The 27,824-nt window shown below is 42.4% G+C and overlaps 1 protein-coding gene across 1 annotated transcript in view; it reads left to right on the top strand.

Annotated features, from left to right (window-relative positions):
• Positions 1 to 27,824, top strand: part of EEA1 (early endosome antigen 1) — a 497,109-nt gene that overhangs the window by 57,819 nt on the left and 411,466 nt on the right. The window contains exon 6 of the mRNA XM_069228969.1: positions 17,958 to 17,997. Coding sequence (XP_069085070.1) covers positions 17,958 to 17,997 — 40 coding nt within the window. The remainder of the gene's footprint in view (positions 1 to 17,957; positions 17,998 to 27,824) is intronic.

Below are 27,824 nucleotides of genomic sequence, written 5' to 3'. Positions count from 1 at the left end.
AGCAGGGGAGGGTTCTACACCTGAACTTGGCCAGTGTTTACTTACTTGCGAGGAGATTGAGCAGCAGCTGTTTGCAATCTTTGACCTTCGCCTCGAAGTCTGTGAGTTCATCCTGGCAGCAAGGGTTTCCTCCATCAAGACATGCCTTTGGAAACATTTGTTGCCTGGTGTTCTGACAGAAATGTTGAGCCCCTTTCTGCCTCTCTTTCTCAGGTTCTTCTTTTCATTCTATCTCTTGCCATGCTCTGGGCACTCCTAAAGGTTATCTGTCAGCTAACTCTGTGTTTCTCAGATTACCTGATCAACTCTCTCTTTTCAAATCTCCTATTGTACATAGGTTCTTGAAAGGGATAGTTCATATTTTTCCCCTTTCTCCCTTTATCATGTCTCAGTGGGACTTGAATCTGGTTTTCACATTCTTGAGGCGTTTCATAATTGCCCCCTGTCTCTTGGCTGTAACATCGACCCAACGAGTTAGTGAGCATCTAAGCCACCCTCTCTCTCTATTCATCCTGACAAAGTGGTACTTTGTACATAGGCTTCCTTTCTTCCAAAGGAGGTCACACCCTTCAATATAGGTCAATCCATTCTACTTTTAATGCTCCACCTTAACCTTTTCAAGGATGAGGAGCGCCCCCATCGTCTGGACCCCAAACGAGCATTGTCATTCTACCTTGACAGCACACGCGATTTCTGGGTGGAAGATTAACTTGGCTTGCCATATGTCGGAACTAGCAAGGGTTGTGCTGTGCAGAAAAGACCATCTCCAGATGGGTCGTGCTCTGCATTAAAATCTGCTACTCATTGGCTAAGAAGCAACTCCCTTAGGGCTTGCACGCTCATTCTACCAGAGCCAAAGCTGCGACCATTGTGTTAACACGCAGAGTTCCAGTCCTGGATAGCTGCATAGCCTCCCTGTACGCGTCTACTAAATATTACTGCCTGGACAGTCAGGTCTGTCGTGGTGGGCGTTTTGCCCTTTCGATTTTGCAGGACTTCCTCATTTGAAATTAGTCCACACATCCACCTCCGGGGAAGGTATTGCTTGGGTATCTATTCTACTGTAACAAAACTGCAGCTAGAAGTCTCTATCAGATGAACAAATTACTTACCTTTGGTAACCCCTTATCTGGTAGCGACTATATCTAGCGGCAGATTCCTTACTGGCCCACCCATTCTCCCTGTTCTACCAATGGATTTCTAGGGACAGAGCTATATCCCTTTCAGAGTCCTACTTTTCTGTACCAGTGGTCAGTGTTCCTCATGGCTCCGCGCTTCTGGTGAGGAAAGTCGTGAAAAGAAAACTGATGTCCTCGTGCCTGGGTGCACCTATAAAGGGGCTGCAGATGTCACATCCAGATAGAATGACACTGACGGCGCACGTGCAACCAGTCAATGTCACCTACTGGCATGCAGGAGTACTGCTCGAGAAAAATCTTCCGGATCCAGTCTGGCACCTGGGATAATTCTAAGGTAAGGATTCTGCAGCTTGTTACAGTCGCTACCAGATAAGGCGCTACCAAAGGTAAGTAACTTGTTGTTTCACACCATAGGTGTGTTTTGGTTTGCGCAAATTGGCCCTGTTCTCAAAGAGGCTCAACCCTTGTGCAGGACAATTACTTTCATTTGCACTCTGTCTCTCTTTTCTGTGAAGCATGAAGACTTTTCTGAAAGCTAAGTGTTTCTCTGCTGCAGCGTGCACATGCTCTGAGGCCTGAGCTGGAGCAGCCCTTTCCCCCTGCCTCTGCAACCATGCACGAACCTTGATGATAAACGAAAGGTGATATGAGTGTACACCTTAGCTGTTAAGTGGGCATTTACATAGTAACATGGTGTTGTGGTCTAACTAAATCAAGGTGATGGATGACTACACCGTCTATAATTCATCAAATAGTGTAGCATGCAACGCTGCGGCCTGCCTGAACTGTTGGTTTTGCTGATCACGACGCCGTGATAGCCCCAGGTGGAGCTATCGACTTTAAGGTACTTCATTTTTTTGTAAATCTGCAGAATTCATATTTTTATTACTGTATGTTGGATTTTTATCGTATTTGGTCTTGTTTTACATAGATAAATATTGGCTATTTTTCTAAAACTGGTGTGGTGTCCTCTTGTAGTGTTTTCACTTATTACTGTGTGTTATGTGCAAATACTTTACACATTGCTTCTGAGAGAAGCCTGACTGCTCGTGCCAAGCTACCAAGGGGGTGAGCAGGGGTTATCTGAGAAGGTATCTCCCTTACCCTGACTAGAGTGAGGGTCCCTACTTGGACAGGGTGCAAACCGACTGCCAACTAGAGACCCCATTTCTAACAACAAGCTTGTTAGGAGACACAGCTGAGGAAATCCACCTTACTTGCATGCAACTTTGAATTTGGAGAGGATCTGTTGGTAAGCAGAAAGACAAACTCCACTTTAAATCTAACCAAGTACAAACCGGAAGATATATTGAAGCGATGTGACTAGATCAAATAAAGCCAGAAAATAGGAGGTCACAATCTTTCATTGGGGGAGGGGAGGTAGTTAGAAGGTAAGACATGTTCGATGGCATCTGTCGCTGTAGATACGCATGTTCTGCAATAGCTCGCCATCTGGTGTTGGGCCGGAGTGTTACAAGTTGTTTTTCTTCGAAGAAGTCTTTCGAGTCACGGGACCGAGTGACTCCTCCTTTTGTCTCCATTGCGCATGGGCGTCGACTCCATCCTCGATTGTTTTTTTTCCGCCATCGGGTTCGGACGTGTTCCTGTCGCTCCGAGTTTCGGAACAGAAAAAATAGTTAATTTCGGAAGATTTTCGTCGGTATTGTTGCGTTCGGGATCGGCATACTTACATTCAACACCGCATCGAAGATCGAAGAGCTCCGGTGCCCTTCGGGGTAATTTTTCGATCCTCCGTCGGGGCCTGGTCGGCCCGACCGCGTGCTGAAGAACGCCGATGGAACGGACCCCGTTCCGTTTCTGCCCCAAATGCCACAATAAATACCCCTACACAGACCAACACTTGGTCTGCAACCTGTGCCTGTCACCTGAGCACAGCGAAGACACCTGCGAGGCCTGTCGTGCGTTCCGGTCCAGAAAAACACTCAGAGACCGTCGAGCCAGAAGACTTCAAATGGCGTCCGCACCGACAGCCCGACGGGAGTTCGAGGAACAGGAAGAGGAAGGTACCTTCTCGATCCAAGACTCAGACTCCGAAGGATTCGACGATACACAAACCGTGAGTAAGACGTCGAAAACCACACAAAGAAACATTTACAAGGCCCAGGGGACGCCACTGCCATCAGGCCATGGCTCAACCCATAAAATCGGTGACCGACCGTCAGCACCGAAAAAGGCCCAAACAGTGCCGAGATCGTCCGACTCCGGTCGAGACACCGGCACGCAGCCTTCTCGGGACCGAGAAAGTGCTGGAGACAAGCCTCGACACCGAGATGCCGGTGTGGACACGGCTCGACGCCGAGACAGCGGCACCGAAACAGATCGACGCCGAGAGGTTTCGGCCCCGAAAAGAAAAAAAGTCACCTCGGAGCCGAAAAAACACGCAGACACAGTTTCGACGCCGAAACAAACTGCAAGCGACCCAGCTTCAGGCTCTTATACAGAAGAGCACTCGCTCACCTCCCAAATGCAGAAGCATAGGTTTGAGGAAGAGCTACAAGCAACGGATGCGGACCATACGCAAAAGCGTATCTTCATTCAGCAGGGGACAGGAAAAATAAGCACCCTTCCCCCCATTAGGAGAAAGAGAAGGTTGGAGTTCCAGACGGAACAAGCACCACAACCAAAAGTGGTGAAAAGAGTTACACCACCACCCTCTCCTCCGCCCGTGATTAACGTTTCACCAGCACAAACGCCATCACACTCCCCAGCTCACATCACCATGAGCCAGGGTGACCAAGACCAGGACGCATGGGACCTATACGACGCCCCAGTGTCAGATAACAGCCCAGAGGCATACCCTACAAAACCATCTCCACCAGAAGACAGCACCGCGTACTCTCAGGTGGTGGCTAGAGCAGCACAATTTCACAACGTAAGCCTCCACTCAGAACAGGTCGAGGATGATTTCCTGTTCAACACACTCTCCTCCACCCACAGCTCCTACCAAAGCCTGCCTATGCTCCCTGGTATGCTCCGGCACGCAAAAGACATATTTAAGGACCCGGTCAAAAGTAGGGCAATCACACCAAGGGTGGAAAAAAAGTATAAGCCGCCTCCTACAGACCCGGCTTTCATCACAACACAGCTGCCACCAGACTCTGTTGTTGTAGGAGCAGCTAGGAAAAGGGCCAACTCTCACACATCTGGAGATGCACCACCCCCAGATAAAGAAAGCCGCAAGTTTGATGCAGCTGGTAAAAGAGTCGCAGCACAAGCTGCAAACCAGTGGCGCATCGCGAACTCCCAGGCACTACTTGCGCGCTATGACAGAGCCCACTGGGACGAGATGCAACATCTCATTGAACATCTGCCCAAAGACTTCCAAAATAGGGCAAAACAAGTGGTTGAGGAGGGACAGGCCATCTCCAACAACCAGATCCGCTCCTCCATGGACGCTGCAGATACAGCTGCACGGACAATTAATACATCTGTAACTATCAGAAGGCATGCATGGCTCCGAACGTCTGGATTTAAACCAGAGATTCAACAAGCAGTTCTCAATATGCCTTTTAATGAAAAAGAACTGTTCGGTCCAGAAGTGGACACAGCGATTGAGAAACTCAAAAAAGATACGGACACTGCCAAAGCCATGGGCGCACTCTACTCCCCGCAGAGCAGAGGGAATTACAGCTCATTCCGTAAACCGCCCTTTCGAGGGGGGTTTCGGGGTCAAAGCACACAAGCCAGCACCTCACAAGCCACACCGTCCAGTTACCAAGGACAGTATAGAGGAGGTTTTCGGGGACAATATAGAGGAGGGCAATTCCCTAGAAATAGAGGAAGATTCCAAAGCCCCAAAACCCCTACTACTAAACAGTGACTCACATGTCACTCACCCCCTCCACACAACACCAGTGGGGGGACGAATAGGTCATTATTACAGAGCATGGGAGAAAATCACTACAGACACTTGGGTTCTAGCAATTATCCAACATGGTTACTGCATAGAATTTCTACAGTTCCCTCCAAACATACCACCAAAAGCACAAAATTTAACAACACACCATTCCAATCTCCTAGAGATAGAAGTGCAGGCACTATTGCAAAAGAATGCAATCGAATTAGTGCCAAACACACAAATAAACACAGGAGTTTACTCACTGTACTTTCTGATACCAAAGAAGGACAAAACACTGAGACCAATCCTAGACCTCAGAGTAGTCAACACTTTCATCAAATCAGACCACTTCCACATGGTCACACTACAAGAAGTATTGCCATTGCTAAAGCTGCACGACTACATGGCAACTTTAGACCTCAAGGATGCTTATTTCCATATACCAATTCACCCATCGCACAGGAAATACCTAAGGTTTGTATTCAAAGGAATACATTACCAATTCAAGGTACTGCCTTTCGGATTAACAACCGCACCAAGAGTATTTACCAAATGTCTAGCGGTAGTCGCTGCACACATCAGAAGGCAGCAAATACATGTGTTCCCATATCTAGACGACTGGCTAATCAAGGCCCATTCGTTAATAGAGTGCTCAAATCACACAAATCATATCATACAAACCCTCTTCAAACTAGGGTTCACCGTCAATTTCACAAAATCCAAGATTCGGCCACGCAAGGTACAACAATACCTGGGAGCCATAATAGACACATCAAAGGGAGTAGCCACTCCAAGTCCACAAAGAATTCAAAATTTCAACACCATCATACAACGCATGTATCCAACACAAAAGATACAAGCAAAGATGGTATTACAACTCCTAGGCATGATGTCATCATGCATAGCCATTGTCCCAAACGCAAGACTGCACATGAGGCCCTTACAACAATGCCTAGCATCACAGTGGTCTCAAGCACAGGGTCACCTTCTAGATCTGGTGTTAATAGACCGCCAAACTTACCTCTCGCTTCTGTGGTGGAACAACATAAATTTAAACAAGGGGCGGCCTTTTCAAGACCCAGTGCCACAATACGTAATAACAACAGATGCTTCCATGACAGGGTGGGGAGCACACCTCGATCAACACAGCATACAAGGACAATGGAACGTACATCAAACAAAACTGCATATCAATCACCTAGAACTTCTTGCAGTTTTTCAAGCACTAAAAGCTTTCCAACCAATAATAGTTCACAAATACATTCTCGTCAAAACAGACAACATGACAACAATGTATTATCTAAACAAGCAGGGAGGGACGCACTCCACGCAGTTAAGCATGTTAGCACAAAAAATTTGGCATTGGGCAATTCACAACCAAATTCGCCTAATTGCACAGTTTATACCAGGGATACAAAATCAACTCGCAGACAATCTCTCTCGAGATCACCAACAGGTCCACGAATGGGAAATTCACCCCCAAATACTGAACACTTATTTCAAACTCTGGGGAACACCTCAGATAGACTTGTTTGCGACAAGGGAGAACGCAAAATGCCAAAACTTCGCATCCAGATACCCACACAAACAATCCCAAGGCAATGCCCTATGGATGAACTGGTCAGGGATATTTGCTTACGCTTTTCCTCCTCTCCCTCTCCTTCCTTACCTGGTAAACAAACTCAGTCAAAGCAAACTCAAACTCATATTGATAGCACCAACTTGGGCAAGGCAACCCTGGTACACAACGCTGCTAGACCTATCAGTGGTACCCTGCATCAAATTGCCCAACAGGCCAGATCTGTTGACACAGCACAACCAAAAGATCAGACACCCAGATCCAGCATCGCTGAATCTAGCAATCTGGCTCCTGAAATCCTAGAATTCGGGCACTTACAACTTACCCAAGAATGTATGGAAGTCATAAAACAAGCAAGAAGGCCATCCACCAGGCACTGCTATGCAAGTAAATGGAAGAGGTTTGTTTGCTACTGCCATATTAATCAAATACAACCATTACACACAACTCCAGAACATGTAGTGGGTTACTTGCTTCACTTACAAAAATCTAACCTAGCTTTCTCTTCCATTAAGATTCACCTTGCAGCAATATCTGCATACCTGCAGACTACCTATTCAACTTCCCTATATAAAATACCAGTCATTAAAGCATTCATTGAGGGCCTTAGGAGAATTATACCACCAAGAACACTACCTGTTCCTTCATGGAACCTAAAGGTTGTCCTAACTAGACTTATGGGTCCACCTTTTGAACCCATGCACTCCTGCGACATACAGTTCCTAACCTGGAAGGTGGCATTTCTCATCGCCATTACTTCCCTGAGAAGAGTAAGCGAGATTCAGGCGTTTACTATACAGGAACCTTTTATACAACTACACAAAAATAAAGTCGTCCTAAGGACCAATCCTAAATTTTTGCCAAAGGTTATTTCACCGTTCCATCTAAATCAAACAGTGGAACTTCCGGTGTTCTTTCCACAGCCAGATACCGTAGCTGAAAGGGCACTACATACATTAGATGTCAAAAGAGCATTAATGTATTACATTGACAGAACAAAGAACATCAGAAAGACTAAACAACTCTTTATTGCATTTCAAAAACCTCATGCAGGAAACCCAATTTCAAAACAAGGTATAGCCAGATGGATAGTTAAATGCATCCAAATCTGCTACCTTAAAGCTAAACGACAGCTGCCCATTACACCAAGGGCACACTCAACCAGAAAAAAAGGTGCTACCATGGCCTTTCTAGGAAACATCCCAATGCAAGAAATATGTAAGGCAGCCACATGGTCTACGCCTCACACATTCACCAAGCACTACTGTGTAGATGTGTTATCCGCACAACAAGCCACAGTAGGTCAAGCTGTATTAAGGACATTATTTCAGACTACTTCCACTCCTACAGGCTGATCCACCGCTTTTGGGGAAATAACTGCTTACTAGTCTATTGCAGAACATGCGTATCTACAGCGACAGATGCCATCGAACTGAAAATGTCACTTACCCAGTGTACATCTGTTCGTGGCATCAGTCGCAGTAGATTCGCATGTGCCCACCCGCCTCCCCGGGAGCCTGTAGCAGTTTGGAAGTTACCTTCAATTATTTATATATGTATCATCTCAACCTTAAATAAGTGCATACTTAGTCACTCCATTGCATGGGCACTATTACTACAATTCAACTCCTACCTCACCCTCTGCGGGGAAAAACAATCGAGGATGGAGTCGACGCCCATGCGCAATGGAGACAAAAGGAGGAGTCACTCGGTCCCGTGACTCGAAAGACTTCTTCGAAGAAAAACAACTTGTAACACTCCGGCCCAACACCAGATGGCGAGCTATTGCAGAACATGCGAATCTACTGCGACTGATGCCACGAACAGATGTACACTGGGTAAGTGACATTTTCATTATCTCGCAAGTCTACCTGAAATAAAAAAGATATCCAGGTGGCTTCTTTCTGACGAGGGCAAAAAGACTTTGAGAAACGTTTGTGGAGAATTACCAGAAAGAGTATGAACATCAGTAGGGTATGTCTGCCGCATATTATCATGAGAGACACATAGAATAAGGCAGACAATATCCTTGAAGGGTTACAGAAAAGTACTGTTGAATTCCAGTTAGGTGATCACGTTATCCCCTTTGCTCACACGATTCTCCAAGAGTTGCTAATTGAGCAGACATCTTGGCTATAAGATGTCATAAAGGGATGTAGAACTCAGTTCTGTATGACACAGGTAATTACATTCTGTAAGTTCAATAACCAGCAAGAACAGGATCCCTATAACATAGGCCTTAGTTTGCAGTGTATATGGAATGTATGTGGTTAAAATATTTATTTAACCAAAAATTGGGAGGTTCCTTGGAACGTCTATAATAGCTACAATCATAGACCCCATTCTAGTGTGTTCTTAGTAAAGCACTATGCTATTATAACATGGGTCCCTTGACTGGTTTTAGTCAATGAGAAGAGTTCTCAAGTTTTGTATCTCCTGTTTACAAAGAGACAGTGACTTGAGCAAATGCATCATGTAGTGTCATAATTAAACAAATGGGTTATGAAACATCTGCCCTCCTCCTCCTCAGTTTTGTCAGCGACTTTTGACTCTTGTATCACACCCAGTGCTCCTTGACAAACTGGGGGAGATTGGAATGAGAGACAGGGTTGGCAGTCTCTCTTCTCCTTTATATCTAAATGTGTAATGGCTTTCCGTTTTTCTCCTTTATCTTCTGATTTCCTCATTTGGCAGCGGTCTTTCTCAGAACTCCTATTTAAGCCCTAAACATTTTACTCTTAGCATGACCCCAGTAGCTCAACTGACTAGGAAGCATGGCTTTCCTTTTTCACCTGTGCAGATGGCACTCAATTAGTGCTTGATATTCAGTCTTCAAATAATCTTCATGCCCTTCAGTCCTCCTTTAAAAAATGTTATGCAAGATGTTGCCAGGTGAATGGGAATGGGGCATTATTTTAAGCTGAATTCTGACAAAACAGAGATCCTAATAATCAGCAAATCCTAAAAATTCCTTATCCATTCCCTGGTGGTCCCCAGATAATGCCTCCCTCTTGATCAAGTTGAATCAGCCTGGACCATAGGCATTATCTTTGATTCTCTGCTGTCATTTTCATTTCAGATTACTAAACTGAGAGCCTTGCATTACCTATCTGTCAAAAAACTCAGACAATGTATTCCCCTGTCTTTTTATCCTTCAGGGATGCCACTGTTCGTGCTTTCATTTCTAAAAACTTGACTGAACTGTGATAATGCAACTTACTTGACTCTCTCCACATATGCACTTTAACGTATTCATCTCCTTCAAAATCCTGTATCTTGCTTGTACTAAGTTGTCGACACCACAAAATAGTTTCTAACCATCTTCAAGCCTTGCATTAGCTCACTGTATATGCATGTTTCTTTGGTTTGTCCATAAATATATTTACTTCTAAAGCCTACTTTTCAACTCTTTCTGAAACACACTCCTAGTCTGCACTTTGTTTCTCTGCTAAACAGCCTCGTGTTCATCTCCACATTAAGCAAACTTGGCAGCAGTTCATTTTCTTATCTTGCCACCAAGTCCTGGAATAGCTTTCCTGATTCTATCAAGTTCGTTCTGCCTCGTTTGACTTTCTATAAAGTGCTAAAAACTTGGACCTCAGTATTTCATATCATTTGTAGACTGTGCAGGATTAGCTCTTTTTTTCAAACTAGTTGTTCACTAGTTGCTGAGGGCCCATAGTAAAAAAATCCAAATGCCCTACATTCCTGCCTTGAAAGGCAGGTCACTCACAAGTTTACAATAATGTTTGGGTGCCATTGCTCTATTTCAGCATTCTAGTCAGGTAAATAGGGCTAGCATTGGCGCAGAGGTTAGTTATCTCATTGGAAACAGCTAATGGGGAACACTAGAAGAGAGAAGTGCATTATTTTAAGCAATTGTAACCCAATAGACCAAAGATGCAGCCATGTGCCTTGACACAGGTGTTTACGTCTTGTTTATATGTTAGAACCCCCTTAGTATTATTTTCAGATGAAATACAGTAAAAAGATCTATTCTCGAGTCTGTGCCTCTGGCACCCACAAATTTGTACTTTCAAATTACCAAACGTCTGGGGACCATGTCTGTAAAGTGACAAGATACAATCAAGATTTTGTATTCACAGGATCATCATTGGACTGGGAATGTACTCTTAAACCCCAGAGTCTTTAGTGGGCGATTGGGAAACAGGGTACAGTGTTGGGTTCGAGTCATAACTTTAAACAGTAACGGCTCTGAAATGGTAATACCCAGAGAGACCATTCCAATGGTTGCAGAATCAGAGTAGCTGCTGCAGCCAACAAGACATTTTGCCAGGGCCTTGGGTGAATAGGAAAAACCTCTATCCTTCTGGGCTCGAAGTCCTAAATGCTTCTCTGTAGGTCTTCGATCTCCAATTTCACACATTTGTCTGACTGCTTTGGGTTTTCTGCATAATGAACTCAACAGTTACTGAGTCAACTAGCGCTCCGTGATTTTGTGAAGTTCCCCACAGCAGCACATGACTCTGCCGCCCAAGGCATGAAGGAAAACTGTATGACTATCCAAAGTCTAGTATGGCTTCTGCCCCTTCATATCGACTTTGGGAAATCATATTTTCTTATCGAAAATGGTGGTATAGTTCCAGACACCATTCCACTTGCTGTGTATTTATGGGATGATGTACAATCTCTCTCTCTCTCTCTCCAGATATTCGTTTGTTGTGTCTTGAGTGTGAGGATTCCATGCCCAGTCAGTTGGCTCCTGGCTGCCATTAATGGTTCATGCTTAGGCGGGATACTACGAATGACCTTGCAGTCAATCGACGCCCATCAGAGCGGGACTGCTCATACAATATTAAAGTAAATATTTTCACTATTATCATAAGACAGAGGCTGAAACCCAAGGAAACACTATGCCGCCTTGTGCACTGATGGTGTGGCAATTCACTTGTCTACTAAATATGGTCACCCCTTACATGGTGACAAATTTAAACATTGAATACTTAAAATGACACAAAGCAATATGACCGATCTTCAGAAATATATGATATATACGGACCTGCTTTATTTTGCAGAGGAACACACCTCTTAATTTAATTATTTTATGACACTCCCACAGTGTATGTGTGCAAACGCATGTCCACACAATTTCAGAAAATATCAGAATAGTCCTTATTTTATGGGCGAAACATGTTGGCAGGAAAAAAAAATCTCCCAACATATAAAACTAATAACACTTAAGCATCAGATCAATTGAAAAGAATTTGAATAACACTGGACTGTGTTGACACAATCTTTTGTGATTTTTGTGAAAAGATTTACCTTACTGTTGCAGCCCTGTAGTTATACCACTAATGCACAAGAGCTTCGCAATATAGCTGTTCTTCAGGCTAGGGCAAATTAATGAACTAGGTTTCACACTCTGTGCTGTCAATGCTGGCTTGACTACACATGGTTGGAAACTCACAGGATGTAGAATGGGAGTGAATGTCCTTGAAATAAATCTTCTGACAACTGATTTATATTATGAAGTTGTCATCTTTAATATGGGTCTACGACAGGCTCCAGAGACGACCATCCAGCCTGAAGATCATCCACCGAATCCCCACCACAAGAATCTAGAACCCAACAGTAGGTTCGAGTATAACGGTATAAAACTTACAACACTTCAAAGTAAACCTCAAGTAATGAAATAAATAAACGAGTATGAAAGAATAATAAATGAGAATGAGATACCACTGTACATCATCTTCCTCCTTTACAATAAATAAAACTAGATAAATATAAATATATATATAAATATATATATACACATATATCTATATATATATATATTTAATGATAATAAAATAACAAACAGGAATTCAACCTAAAATGTAATCATTAAACTTTGACGGAATTCTGACCAGTCTGTGACTGCGCGTATGTACAGGATCAACTGCAGGATACAAAGAATTATTGAGTTCATGTTCGTTACAAGGATTATCCATCTGGAGATGATTGTTTCCATTTTCGTGACTTGAGCTCCTGTCCTCTGTCCTCATCTGTGCAGGATCCCCGATAAAAGTGCTACTTGAACTAGCATCGTCTTCTCGCCCAGCGTATACACTTTTAAATATTTCTGCTTGTGACGAGGATATAGGAACAACACAGTTTCTGTTCCACCAACCTTTACCTTCCAGCAAAACATAATATTTTGTAACTTTAATCACTTTAACTGGTAGAGAAAATTTCGATGTACCCTTGGACACCTTGAACGGTTTCTTAATTAAAACCCAGCCATCCACATTGATTTGAACATCATTCACACATTTCCGTGAGTCATAGTTATGTTTCTGCACCATCTGTTTATCGCAAACTCTCTGTCTCAACTCATCCAAATCCACATTAGTAGTTTTATTACAAAAAGAAGTCATCCATTTTGGACATAGACGAGATCTAGATTCCCTACCTCTGAGTAGCACGAATGGAGAAAGACCAGTAGTAGAATGCGGTGTGTTCAAATATGCCCATATTTTCTCATTCAAAAACTCGATTACATTACAATTAGTCGCCATAGCTGACTGAATACCTTCCTTCAAAATACGATTAGCCCTTTCCACTAGTCCATTGGAAGCTGGACTATATAAAGCTACACGTGAATGTTTAATGTTAAACTTAGTCATGAAATTTTCTATCTTGGAAGAGGTAAATTGTACTCCATTATCAGTGATAATGACAGAAGGGGAACCTTCTAAATAGAACAAGTACGATAAGAATGATATGACTGATTCAGTGTCAGCATGTTCGACAAAAGTAAAGTAAATCCATTTCGAAAAATAGTCAATGGCAACTATCATGTGTCTCATGTTTTTGGGTAGCATGTGGAAAGGACCTGAAAAATCAATAGCAACACTTTCCCAAGCAACACTAGGAAAAGGAATAGTGTATAAAGGTTTTGTATGACATTTCCAATGTTTGTCAGACACCACACATGAAGGGCACTGTCCTACAAAATCTGATACTTGTTTATCCATGCCCGGCCACCAGTACTTCTCCTTAAGTCTTCTGCAAGTGGCTGATATACCTAGATGACCTTCATGTGCAGCTTTTATCAAAAGAGGTTTCAATTCATACGGTGGAATGCAAACTGAGCCCCTCATGCAGACTCCGTTTACACATGACAGCTCTGAAGCCAAATGACAAAAGGTGTTGAGATCACCACTATATTTCCTGTTATTAGGCCAACCATGCTTGATGTGATACATCACTTCAGACAATAAAGAATCCCTAGACATACTCGAAATCCAATCCTGCTTGGAAAATAGACCTTCCGAAGCAGAAGCTATATCCAAGACTCCAACTACACATTCTATGTCATCAACCTCAGTATCTGACCGAGATAAAGGCAGAGGCAAACGAGAAAGGCAGTCCGCCCTAACATTTTTTCCACCAGGAAGATACTTAACATCCAGGTTATATTCCTGTAATCTGGAAAGCAACCTAACTAATCTCGAGGATGCTTTTCCTAGTCCATTTCCATCCATAAGAAATACCAGAGGCTTATGATCTGTGTATAGAATACAACTTGTGCCCCAGATATAAGTTTTGAATTTATGAACTGCCCAAACGCAAGCTAATGCTTCTCTCTCAATAGTACTATAATTGCTTTCAGCTTCTGATAGCGATCTGGAAGCAAAAGCAATGGTATGTTCTTGATTCCCGAGCCATTGGCCAAACACCGCACCAAGACCTTTAAGACTAGCATCAACAGTAATATAAGATTTAGCAGAAGGTATGAAAGATTTCAAAGCTGGAGCTGACGCAACAACTCTTTTGATGGCAGTAAATGCATCAAGTGCCTGCTCACACCAATTAAATTTGCTACCTTTCTTCAACAATGATCTGAGCGGTTGTACAATCATGGCATAGCCTTCAACAAACCTAGCATAGTATTCACACAAGCCTAAGAATGAGCGAAGCTCATCTTTATTGGTAGGACAAGGCGCATTAGTTATAGCTTCCAAATTTCCTTGTTTGGGTTTGATTCCTTCTTCAGAAATAGTGTGGCCTAAGTATTCCACACTCTTTACAAGAAATTTACATTTTTCAATTTTAATAGTCATGCCACAACCACTGAGAATAGAAAACACTTTATCCAAAAGAATTCTATGTTCTGCCATGTTCTCAGTGTGTATCAGAATGTCATCCTGGAAAGCACACACGTTAGGAATGTTACCAAATAGGGAGTCCATCATTTTCTGGAAAACACTGGCCGCGGATGCTAGGCCAAAAGGTAATCTAAGATACTTAAAAGCACCAAATGGGGTAACAAATGTCGTGAGATCTTGTGAACATTCGCTGAGAACAATCTGATGATAGGCAGAATGTAAATCTATAGTGGAAAAAACTTTTGAAGTACCCAAACTAGAAATAATCTCTTGAATGCGAGGAAGGGGATGACAGTCTACAAGTATGTTCTTATTAAGAGATCTTAAATCCACACATAATCTCAGATCCCCATTCCTTTTTTTCGTGAGTACAACTGGTGAAACCCATTCTGACGAATCTGTGGGAACTATTATGCCTTCTTTAACAAGTTTCTCTAGAAGATTTTTAAGTTGTCCCCTCACAGAAATAGGAACTGGCCTTACTTTGTGAGAAATAGGAATGGCTCCAACCTTCAACTTAATGCAATGTTCAAAACCTCTGACCATGCCAACTTGATTAGTAAATACTTGAGGAAACTTAGTCACAAAAGATTCAGGAAGAATGTTTCCTGATTCTGTTACAATATCATCCTTAAGATTAGTCAACGTAAGCTCTGATACTTCCACAGGTAAATCTCCTAGAGATACAGGGTTGTCACATCCAGGACGGAGCACAATTCCCAATTTCGCTAAATCTTTCCACCCCACAATGTCTCTACCATTTACAGCCACATACATTTTCGTTACTGTACTTCTACCTAAAATAATTAGAGTGGCCAAAAAATAACCTAATAAGTCAATGTCATGATCCCCGAAAGCTTTAGGGCTGATATCAGCGTTTTGTAAAATCTTTGTAGATTGCCAAAACTTGCGGAATGTTACATCTGCAAGTATGGTGATAGGTGAACCAGAATCTGCCATGACAAATATCTCTACTGAGTCAATTCTTGCCTGACAAATAGGTCCTTTGATTTTCTTAGAAGTAAAAACATCTACTGTCAAAACAACATTGGATAACTTATTCATGCAGTCCTTCATCATACAATTTTTATCTGGCTGTTCATCGAGGTTATAGACATTGTTCACTTTCATTCGCGTACTATTACTTGAAGGCTTAAACGTACGATTCGGTTGTCTGCAAACCAGTTGAAAGTGACCAACTTTATGGCATTTCAAGCATTTCAATGCTGGACAGATTTGACTATTGCCAAAATGACTGCGTGAACCACAACGGAAACATAAAGAAAAATTTATATTTTGTTTCATGTTTCTATCCTTAATATAACAGACTTCAGAATCCTCAGTCACTTGATTTACACTTGCGTTTTCAGGCTGTCCACCCATCACTTTGGATGTAACAATAGACCTCTCAACAGCCTTGGCTATATCAACTGTCTCATCCAAAGAAGGATTGCGACAAGCCAACAAACGTTCCTGAATTTTCTTAGAATAGCAATGAAATACAAACTGGTCTCTAATGTGCATATCTACATTGCTACCAAAATCACATCTTGCAGCAAGCACCCGTAGTTTGGCCACATATTCATCTACAGATTCATCCACAGATTACTTACACATTGCAAAGTTAAATCTCTCAAGTAATACATTGGACTCATCTGAAAATTGTTTCCTAATCCTTTCCTTCCCTTCTATATATACATTCCATGCTACATTATCACCACTACTCCCACTAAATGGAGCAATAGTAGGTAGGTTATCAAACACACGCTGCCCAGCTACTCCTAGGTGATTGAAAAGTTAGTGCTAGTTTCCTAGTAGGAGAGAAATCATTAGCATCGATAGCAACTAAATAATTTTCAAAGATTCTTATCCACTCACTCCACTTAATATCTGGTTTACCACTCCTAGGTAAAAAAGGTGGTGGTTGAACCACTAGATGATTAGAAGCCATACTATATAATTACCAGCACCTTAAATATATATATACACTTATTAAAGATCAGAGTACAACAAATATTATGACTAAAATTCAATTAAACTGCGGTAAATAGTGCAAGTAGTGCAATTATTAAACTGTAAACAACAACAATTGCAATAATCCAAAAGGAGAGTAATTATGGCTTTGCTGGAAAGTAGAAAACTCCTGGAGTCATTAAGTATCTTGCCCAAAAGTTCGAACACAATTGTTTATTTTCTTTTTCTTTTCCGAAGCGACGAGAAATGACAGGTTGAAGTACTCGATTTGTGTGCTCAAATCCTCGCTACTTGTAAAGCATCACGTCTCTAAGCAACTAGAGACTCGTGATGAACGCACCACGCGCACAACCGGTAACCTGGCAACCTTTGTACACAACTTCCTGGATACCGGAAAATCCCCAAAGCGACTTCACTGTGATCATCTGTTCACGCGATTTCCGACTCGCGTCGCATCTATAGTTAGGCACTGATATTTTTCAAATTTCGAACAGACAGCTCACACGCGACGACTCGCTGACTGCAACGCTCGACCACAAAACAACAAGAATAGCTGCAATATGAATAAAAATTTGAGCGCAGCGCAAATTACGTCTCCACAAAATTGCAGCTCTGTATCAAGTTATAAACCTCTCCGGTGAGTTGGTCGTTAAGTGCTGGTCGGTGGGCCCATCACAATCGATGACTCCAGTCTCTCAGCATTCCTTCAGGACCCCACTCCTGGTACCAAATGTAGAATGGGAGTGAATGTCCTTGAAATAAATCTTCTGACAACTGATTTATATTAAGAAGTTGTCATCTTTAATATGGGTCCACAACAGGCTCCAGAGACGACCATCCAGCCTGAAGATCATCCACTGAATCCCCACCACAAGAATCTAGAACCCAACAGTAGGTTCGAGTATAACGGTATAAAAACTTACAACACTTAAAAGTAAACCTCAAGTAATGAAATAAATAAACGAGTATTAAAGAATAATAAATGAGAATGAGATACCACTGTACACAGGACTTACGGTACGTACTTGTCCCACCATATAATATTGTCTCTCAGTATCCTATTGAAATTCTTATCACGGCCTTCATCTTGTTTCAATGTCCTCTGGGAAGTTTGATACCAGCACGGTAATGATTTGTCCAGGAGAAAAGAATATGCTACCTTTGCCACACATCAGAGTCTGTTTCCAAGGTGCCGTATCAGAACTGATGATATCTCTCTGCATGAGCTCTTTAAGACAGTGTTTCCTTTAGTCACTAATACAATGTTTACTTGCTTTTGAATTTCTTTTCTCTAGGAATCTACCATTGATGGTATTTCGACGTCTGCATCTTCTGGTAACCAGTCTTAATATACATTTATTATATTACATTTCATGTATGGATGTATGTTAAATAAAATCAAATACATAAGTGTTTCATTAAAGTAGTTCCATAAAACATCATAAAATATCAATACATCATGACAAATTATAGCAGTATTCAATGGGGGAGGAGACTTATGTGGCAGATGGTGTGCCATTGCTTATGGAGTATGTTCATTTTACCGTCGAGGACATGATTGCTATACATATGTTTAAAAGTTGATATGTTCATGTTTTGATTCGTTGATTCTTTATATTCTCGAAGTTGTGAAAAACTAGGACAGGATACGATATGTACAGAAGTTTACTGTTGATTGTCATGTTGAGACAGTTACGAACTGCACTGTACAATACAATGTGAACATATAAATATAGAGCTATATAAAAAGGCAATATTCAATGGGAATAATCATAATAATAAAGTATATCCACATAAAAAGGAACAGTGTCAGAGGTAGATCGATTCACTATTGTAGCTTGGCTCCTTGTTGGTGTGCTGGAGGCCAGTAATGGCATCTTTGGGAAAACTGTTGATGGTTTCTGAGCTTGACAGATGTTGGGCCAAATCTGCATTTTTTTCTTGTTCGAGAAATCCGTAATATTCTCAAACATAGAGAAATCCTCAATTTGTTTCACTGGTAATTAAAAGTACTGTTGATGTGTGATTCAGCAATCACAACGGTTGTTAAAGGGTTGTTGTAGGAAGTTGGCTCTGTATACACTATTTCAAAGTAAGGAATAGTATGCACAGAGTCCAAGGGTTCCCCTTAGAGGTAAGATAGTGGCAAAAAGAGATAATACTAATGCTCTATTTTGTGGTAGTGTGGTCGAGCAGTAGGCTTATCAAAGGAGTAGTGTTAAGCACTTGTTGTACACACACAGGCAATAAATGAGGAACACACACTCATAAGACAATTCCAGGCCAATAGGTTTTTGTATAGAAAAATATATTTTCTTAGTTTATTTTAAGAACCACAGGTTCAAATTTCACATGTAATACTTTAAATGAAAGGTATTGCAGGTAGGTACTTTAGGGACTTTGAATAATCACAATAGCATATATACTTTTCAAATAAATGACATATAACTATTTTAAAACTAGACACAGTGCAATTTTCAACAGTTCCTGGGGGAGGTAAGTATTTGTTAGTTTTTGTAGGTAAGTAAACCACCTACGGGGTTCAAGTTTGGGTCCAAGGTAGCCCACCGTTGGGGGTTCAGAGCAACCCCAAAGTTACCACACCAGCAGCTCAGGGCCGGTCAGGTGCAGAGGTCAAAGTGGTGCCCAAAACACATAGGCTTCAATGGAGAAGGGGGTGCCCCGGTTCCAGACTGCCAGCAGGTAAGTACCCGCGTCTTCGGAGGGCAGACCAGTGGGGTTTTGTAGGGCACCCAGGGGGTCACAAGTTAGCACAGAAAGTACACCCTCAGCAGCACGGGGCGGCCGGTTGCAGTGTGCAAACACACGTCGGGTTTCCAATGGAAATCAATGGGAGACCAAGGGGTCTCTTCAGCGATGCAGGCAGGCAAGGGGGGGGCTCCTCGGGTAGCCACCACCTGGGCAAGGGAGAGGGTCTCCTGGGGGTCACTCCTGCACTGGAGTTCCGATCTTTCAGGTCCTGGGGGCTGCGAGTGCAGAGTCTTTACCAGGCGTCGGGATCTGGGAGTCAGGCAGTCGCGTTCGGGGGAGCCTCGGGATTCCCTCTGCAGGCGTCGCTGTGGGTATCTCAGGGGGGGCAACTCTGGTTACTCGCAGTCTATGAGTCGCCGGGGAGTCCTCCCTGAAGTGTTGTTTCTCCACAAGTCGAGCCGGGGGCGTCGGGTGCAGAGTAACAAGTCTCACGCTTCCGGCGGGAAACGCAGCTGTCTTGAAGTTGCTTCTTTGGAAACAAAGTTGCAGTCTTGGATGAACAGGGCCGCTGTCCTCTGGAGTTTCTTGGTCCTTCTAGAGCAGGGCAGTCCTCTGAGGCTTCAGAGGTCGCTGGTCCTGGGGAAAGCGTCGCTAGAGCAGTGTCTTTTCGAAGTGGGGAGACAGGCCGGTAGAGCTGGGGCCAAAGCAGTTGGTGTCTCCGTCTTCTCTGCAGGGTTTTTCAGCTAAGCAGTCCTCTTCTTCTTAGGTTGCAGGAATCTGAGTTCCTAGGTTCAGGGGAGCCCCTAAATACAGAATTTAGGGGTGTGTTTAGGTCAGGGAGGGCAGTAGCCAATGGCTACTAGCCCTGAGGGTGGCTACACCCTCTTTGTGCCTCCTCCCAAGGGGAGGGGGTCACATTCCTATCCCTATTGGGGGGATCCTCCATCTGCAAGATGGAGGACTCCTAAAAGTCAGAGTCACTTCAGCTCAGGTTGCCTTAGGGGCTGTCCTGACTGGTCAGTGACTCCTCCTTGTTTTTCTCATTATCTCCTCCGGCCTTGCCGCCAAAAGTGGGGCCGTGGCCGAAGGGGGCGGGCAACTCCACTAGCTGGAATGTCCTGTGGTGCTGTAACAAAGGGGGTGAGCCTTTGAGGCTCACCGCCAGGTGTTACAGTCCTGCAAGGGGGAGGTGATAAGCATCTCCACCCAGTACAGGCTTTGTTACTAGCCACAGAGTGACAAAGGCACTCTCCCCATGTGGCCAGCAACATGTCTCGAGTGTGGCAGGCTGCTAAAACCAGTCAGCCGTTACACGGGTAGTTGGTTAAGGTTTCACGGGGCACCTCTAAGGTGCCCTCTGGGGTGTATGTTACAATAAAATGTACACTGGCATCAGTGTGCATTTATTGTGCTAAGAAGTTTGATACCAAACTTCCCAGTTTTCAGTGTAGCCATTATGGTGCTGTGGAGTTCGTGTTTGACAGACTCCCAGACCATATACTCTTATGGCTACCCTGCACTTACAATGTCTAAGGTTTTGTTTAGACACTGTAGGGGCACAGTGCTCATGCACTGGTGCCCTCACCTATGGTATAGTGCACCCTGCCTTAGGGCTGTAAGGCCTGCTAGAGGGGTGACTTATCTATACTGCATAGGCAGTGTGAGGTTGGCATGGCACCCTGAGGGGAGTGCCATGTCGACTTAATCGTTTTGTCCTCACGTAAACTCACAAGCAGTGTGTCTGTGCTGAGTGAGGGGTCCCCAGGGTGGCATAAGACATGCTGCAGCCCTTAGAGACCTTCCCTGGCATCAGGGCCCATGGTACCAGGGGTACCAGTTACAAGGGACTTACCTGGATGCCAGGGTGTGCCAATTGTGTAAACAAAAGTACAGGTTAGGGAAAGAACACTGGTGCTGGGGCCTGGTTAGCAGGCCTCAGCACACTTTCAAATCAAAACATAGCATCAGCAAAGGCAAAAAGTCAGGAGGTAACCATGCCAAGGAGGCATTTCCTTACAGTTGTGAACAACTAGTTGTTAACGGGTTGATTTGTGGCTGTGTCATGTGTGTACAGTTTTTTTTCATTTGCGCTTTTCATTAAATCGAGTCCAGGATTATCGGATCTACACCAGGCATTCAGCATAACCACTGTGTAAATACGTTCTATTAGATTTATTGTATTTGATTGTATTTTTGTGCACATTCATAAATGCGGCAGAGTCTGATTTTTGCCAATTAAAGCATGCTTAAAAGAGCTTCGAAACATGGATTGCTGTCCTTGTTCTTTAGCTGGTCCACTGATTTGCCCTGGACATAATATCAAATGTTAACCCCGCCATCAAAACCCTGTCCTTCCTTGCTTGCCATGTCCCATTGTATCACTGCAGACAAATTCATCATCACTGAAGCATAGATATCCATTGTTGAACTTTGGTTGTGTGATGCTTGAATTCTGTGTTACTACATTTACCATTGACTGTGTCCCCTGCTTGTGTGCCCTCAGAGTTCCCTGCTACATACTTATATTATTGTTGTAAAATGTTTTTTTTCCTTGTTCGTAAACTCTTTCCACCGAGGGCTTGTCTGTTTTTTTGTGTGCCGTCCTTACTCTGATATCCTTGAAGGACATCCACATTTTTGTGCCATATCTAGTATTCTTGCAGCTTTAGCTTTATTACTGTGAGCATTATTTCTTGTCCCATTGCTTTTAAGTTTGCATCTGTGTCATTGTTTCAGGCCCTTATGGAAATGTTCTTATACCAATGTTTTTGTATAGAACTCCTGTGCCTGTTTTTAGGTTTGACTACAGACATTGTCAGCTGATACCAGCCCTTTTGCTGACAATTGTTTAAAATATACTTAGAGTGGACTTTGAATCATCAAAGAGAAGTAATCTCTCTCAGCTCATGCTACTGAGTGTTTGATGTATCATTCCAGCTCCAATGGAGTACTTGCATTGCAGTGCATGAAGGACTATTTTACATGTAAAAAGTACACTCAACCTTCACACTCTGTTCTGTTCAGTTCCTGATATACCACCACCAATTGCCATATCACCACCAGTACCCATACCACCACGAGTACCATCAAAAATACCACACACTAATACCACAAAACCAATCCCATTACCATCACTACTACCATTAATACTGCCATTCCAACCCCTACCAGTGCAATATTACCAGTGCCACTACAGCAAAACTACCAGTTGCGCCGCTCCTAATACCACATGACCGCCACCTCTGCCACAACTCAGCATTGGCAAAGTTAATAGGTGTGGCTTTAATGTGACAATACATGCAAACACAGGCATGCAGAAATGTATTGCTGCACAATTAAAACCAGATCAGTTGGCTTTGCCAGTGTTTGTTTTTGTCTGTTGCAGTGCTTCAGTTTTTCTGTTTCGATCTACATGTCCATTCATCCCCTTCTTTGTAGATCCCAGTAATAGCATATTTGTCAAAATGCTACTATATACTTCTCTGTGTGGCTTGTGTGGAAGACTGTCTACGAGTGTACTTGTAGGTTATGTGGCATGTTTGAATCATCTCATTGTGTTCCGTATTTGTTCCCTTAAGTTCTATATGCCCATGTCAGCATCCCTGTGTCCTCGTAACATTTTCTTTTTGAAAAGGAGCTCCCTTATTGTGGTCCCGTGTCCAAGTCTTTGCCTTTTTATTGTTTTCATGTCTATTTCTGAAGTAGCCTTTAAATGTGGCTTTCGATGTTAGGTTATTTTGTGTTTTTAAGCAAGTATTTTTTTTATCAGCGATAGTATATTTGTGGCTCTGTTTTATTGGCTTAGTGCTTTCAGGTCAAATGTTTTTTGGAGGTTGTCTATAGTCTGAGTTTCTATCTTTCTGTCGATGTTAGTGGCTGTGTGCTAGTTTATGCACAGGTGCAGCGTTTGCGTGTTTGTGTGTATATTCACTGAAAAAATCGAAGGATACAGAGACGTTATAGTTAGGTACTGAATTTGCTCGCACAAAACCATAGAAATTCATCAGTTATAGTAAGTAGCCTTAAGTATATTTTACGCCCCTGCAATGCACTGCCTATGACCTCACATATTACATCCCCCATGATATGATCAGTGAAATCACTGATGACATCTCAAAAACATCACTTATGCCATCACTGATGACATCATCCGGTCTGTGTAGTGTGTTAAAAAAAACGTTTATGTGAGTTAAAGAAACATACTAAGGTATGTTAAATTAGTAAGGCAAGTTAAATTAGTACTCATCCAGAGCTACTAATCAGTGATAGTATTTGTAGTGTATTTCATACTAGTAGATATGGGTGTCTGCATTTGTATTTGACTGGTTGTGTCAGTGGCTGTACACGAGTGACTGACTGTGTCAGTAGCTGTTTTACTGAATGAGTGGGCTTCTTTGTAGCTGTATTGGTAAACAATTGGATGCGTACGTAATTCTATGTGTGATTGAGTGGTTTTATGAGTAGTTTTAGTGATAAGCGAGTGACTGAGTGCTTTTTTGGAGTGAGTGGCTGTGTGAGTGGCTCTTTGAGTGAGTTAGAGGCTGTATCAGTTTCTGTATGGTTGAGCGTGTACTTGTATCAGTGACTGTATAGGTGAGTATGTGTTTTACTATGCATATGGGTGAGTGGGTGTGTGATTAGCTGTGGGGGTGAGTGAGTGGTTATATGTTGTATGGGTGAGTGAGTAGGTGTAGAAGCAGTTCTACAGGTGCATGACTTATTGTCTGGGTGGCTGTATGTCAGTCTGTGTGGCTGCATTGATGAGTAAGTGGGTGTATGAGTAGGTGTATGGGTATGTGAGTGGTTCAGTCAGCAGCTGTATATGAAAATAGGTCAAGATTGTAACACCTGTGTAGGTGGCTGTGTAGTTAGCTGCATGGCTTTATTGGTGTATAAGTTGGTGTTTGAGAAATTGCATGGTAAAGTGAGTGGTGTGTGTGACTGACTACATGAGTAATGGAATAGAGGTGTGTGAGTGTATTTTACAATGAGTGAGTGTTTTATGTGTGTAATTGTATGGGTGTGTGAGTACTTGTGTGAGGGCGTGAGTGGGTGTATGAGAGGTTTGTATTGGTGTGTGAGTGGGGTGTGAGAGTCTCTAGGTGGATGATGTCAACAGTGATGTCTTTTAAGATATCCGTAATGTAATCAGTGATGTCACTGACCATGTAATGAGTGATGCAGTATGTGAGGTCATAAGCAGTGCGTTGCAGGGGCGTAAGTTATAGTTAGGGATGGCAACTATAACTGCTGAATTTATATGGTTTGGTGCAAGCACATTCAAAACCTAACTATAACGTCCCTAGAACCTCTGGCTTTTTCAGTGAATTTCTAAGGTTTTTTAAAATTCTATTTTCTAACGATAATGTCACTATAACCTTTGTTTTTTTTCAGTAAATTTCTATATTTCTTTAAATGCATTCAAAGGTTGATTACACTGCCTGGCCTATGGCCAGGCTCTGTCGCCACCCTCCTACATTATTTGTATTTTACACTACAAGGGAAATACAAGGAATAAGCTGTTTTAAATTGTGGCAAAAAGAGAAAGTAGTAAAAAGTAGGGGAAGTAAATGGGAAGGTACTAAAACAAGGCTAAAACAAAAGCATAGAGCAGTGAAAACGAAGAAAAACCAAAGAGATGATATAGTAAGTAGAGGAGCAAAGATAACAAGAAAGCAGTCTGAATGAGGAATAAATTTGGAAAAGGAGAAGACAATAAGTTGGATAAAACAATAAGAAAGTATTGATAATTGAAACTTAAGTATATTTACTCAATTTTCTTTTTAAATGTTGAGGATCTGCTGATCTTCTGAAGTGCTGTAGAAAGTGGACGGTCCGTATTCTATGGTTTTTGTCCCAGTCCCTGACCGGAATGGTTCTGCGAATCCCGCACATTTTTATAAGGTTATTTGCAGTGTATTCGGTCCTCTGTTTTTGATATTGGTATCAGAGTGCACCTATATTTAAGAGCATATTAGTAATCCTATAGTTGTTTCACTTTTAACTATGTGAATATACATGTTACCAGAAAACGCAGATCCATGAAAGTAACCTTGGATCCGCCCGATGTCACAAGTAAATTTACCATTTCAATGGCGGCATTTGGACCCCACCCCATTACAGTTGTATCCACACCCTACAGTAGTAATTTCTGGTTTGAATACTCTGGAGACAGGAGTGAGGTCTAGTGCACCTGTGGTATTAGCGGTTTGTGGGCTGTTTATTTTAAAAAAGGACCAGTGCTTTGTCAGTGGAGGAACTTCAGAACGATCCCACTGTGGAGGAAGAGCAAGGAACATCCCCTCCAAAGAAGGGGAGTGTGGAAACACTTCAGTATCACAACTGGGGAGAAGAAGGTGAGCACCAAGTTCATCACAAGTAACATCTGAGGGAATCAACTCGCTTGTGGAACGTCCCAAAAATATTTACATGGAATGAGTTCCATATGGAAGCACTTAAAGACGATACATGAGAGGGTATATACTAGAATGATGTGAGAGAAAGCAGCTGGAGAATGTCCTACCTAATCTGCTGCATCTTAAGGACAATCACCATCAGCCATGGTTACGATGCCAAAAGTCTGCTGAGAATCGTGAAGAATGGTGACTCGCTGCTCTACATGTCATCTGTTAATCACCCTAAAGGTCTCCTCCATCACAGAATGTTTTTACACTGTCCGCAACCACAGTTGGTAGTTTTTCCTTCTAACTTTGAATACATGTTTTACGGTTTTTGAACTGTGAAGCACATTACTTCTTTGGGTTTCGTTGTGCTCTACTGTTTTATAGCTAGTTTGAATTAAAAAAAGGAAAAAATGACAAAATAAAAAAAAGACGTTGTTGTTAGAACCATTCCTTTCACTCAAAAAAGAGCTGTGTCTGTGTTTTTTGTCCTTAGGGTATGCAATAGTGTGTACTACGGTGTGACAAGCTACACATGTATACTTCAGTATATCATTATAAACAAAGGTGCGTGCCTGAGTGTGTCAATGTATGTATTAGTGTGTAATTGGGTAAAACACTGTGTGTGTGTGTGTGTGTGCGCGCGCAGGAGCGTGTACCTGAGTGTGTGAGCATGTGCATGAGTGTGTGCCTTAATGTGTGAGCTCGTGCTTGAGTGTCTGCCTGGGTGTGTTAGTGTATGTATCACTGAGTGTGTGGGTGTGTTGGTGCATACAAGTGTTTGTGCCTCGGTGTGTCAGTGTATGCATCAGTGTGTACCTGGATGTGTAAGTCTATGCATCAGTGTGTGTCTGGGTGTGCCATTGTATGCATCAGTGTGTGCCTGGATGTATCAATGTGTACATCAGTGTGTGCCTAGGTGTGTTAGTATGTGTATCTGTGTGCCGGGGTGTGTCAGTGGATGCGTGAGTGTGTGCCTGGGTGTGTTAGTGGATGCACTACGGTGTGCCTGGGTGTGTTAGTGGATGCACTACGGTGTGCCTGGGTGTGTTAGTGTATGTGCCAGTGTGTGGGTGTGCTACTGTGTGCTGGTGTATGCATTAGGGTTCGCTGGATTATGTAAGCTTATGCATGAGTATGTCCTGAGTGTGTCAGTATATGCATATATGTATGCCTGGCTGTGTTTTCTTTAGTGTATATTAGTGTATTACTATAATTAGCTTTGTCTACTTGGGTATATTTATGGATGGTCTATCTTTGACAAAGATTTAATTAGTTACCTACATTACCGCAATTGATAGGTCCTTTAATCTGTGTAAAAAGGGAGAAAAGATAAATAGAAGTTACAATTTCACATTATAAATGTATCAATTAAAGTTTCACAACCTTCAATAAAAAAGCTATTGTTAATAATAAAACACTAGAAATGTATATCACTGTATAGCAATTATACATAATATTTAGGCATCTCATGTTTCCTTTTTCACTGTTCTCAGCTTCCATACTTTTACACCACAAATGAAGGTGTAACAACAAATGAATATGTTTACGTTTGCTAAGTTTAGCAGTATTCCTTTCTCCATAAAATAGTTATTTGTCCTAGTTTGTAGGTGGCAATGTGTTTATTTCGTTCAAAGAGTAAATGCATTTCAAGATTTGGAATCCCTTAGGTAGACATCACCCCTGGTAGGCCATAAGGTGTCTCAACGTATTGTATTAGAAGTTCCAGAAGTGTACTATTCCATTTTTTTCAGTAGTAATCCTCCTTAGAACTTTGGTTGAAGAAAGAGAAGGTAAGAATTGGTAGTTTATAAGGCAATCCCTGGTTGAATGTAAGGTAGCTGTCATTACACTCTCTCCACCCAGTTGTATTCTTTTTAAGTAGAGGGTGTAGTGACCAGATGTAATACTTAGTTCTTCATGAAAAATAATAGCTGTACCGGTATATGTTTTACCATAAATAGAGATTTGTCCAGCTTTAAAATTTGTAATTTGTGTTTCCAATTTAGTTCCTTCTGCAGTGCATTGCTTTAGCATTAGGATGATATA

The sequence above is a fragment of the Pleurodeles waltl genome, chromosome 4_1, assembly GCF_031143425.1.
Source record: "Pleurodeles waltl isolate 20211129_DDA chromosome 4_1, aPleWal1.hap1.20221129, whole genome shotgun sequence".
Taxonomy (NCBI): Eukaryota; Metazoa; Chordata; class Amphibia; order Caudata; family Salamandridae; genus Pleurodeles; species Pleurodeles waltl.
This window is presented reverse-complemented; position numbering and strand designations above follow the sequence as displayed.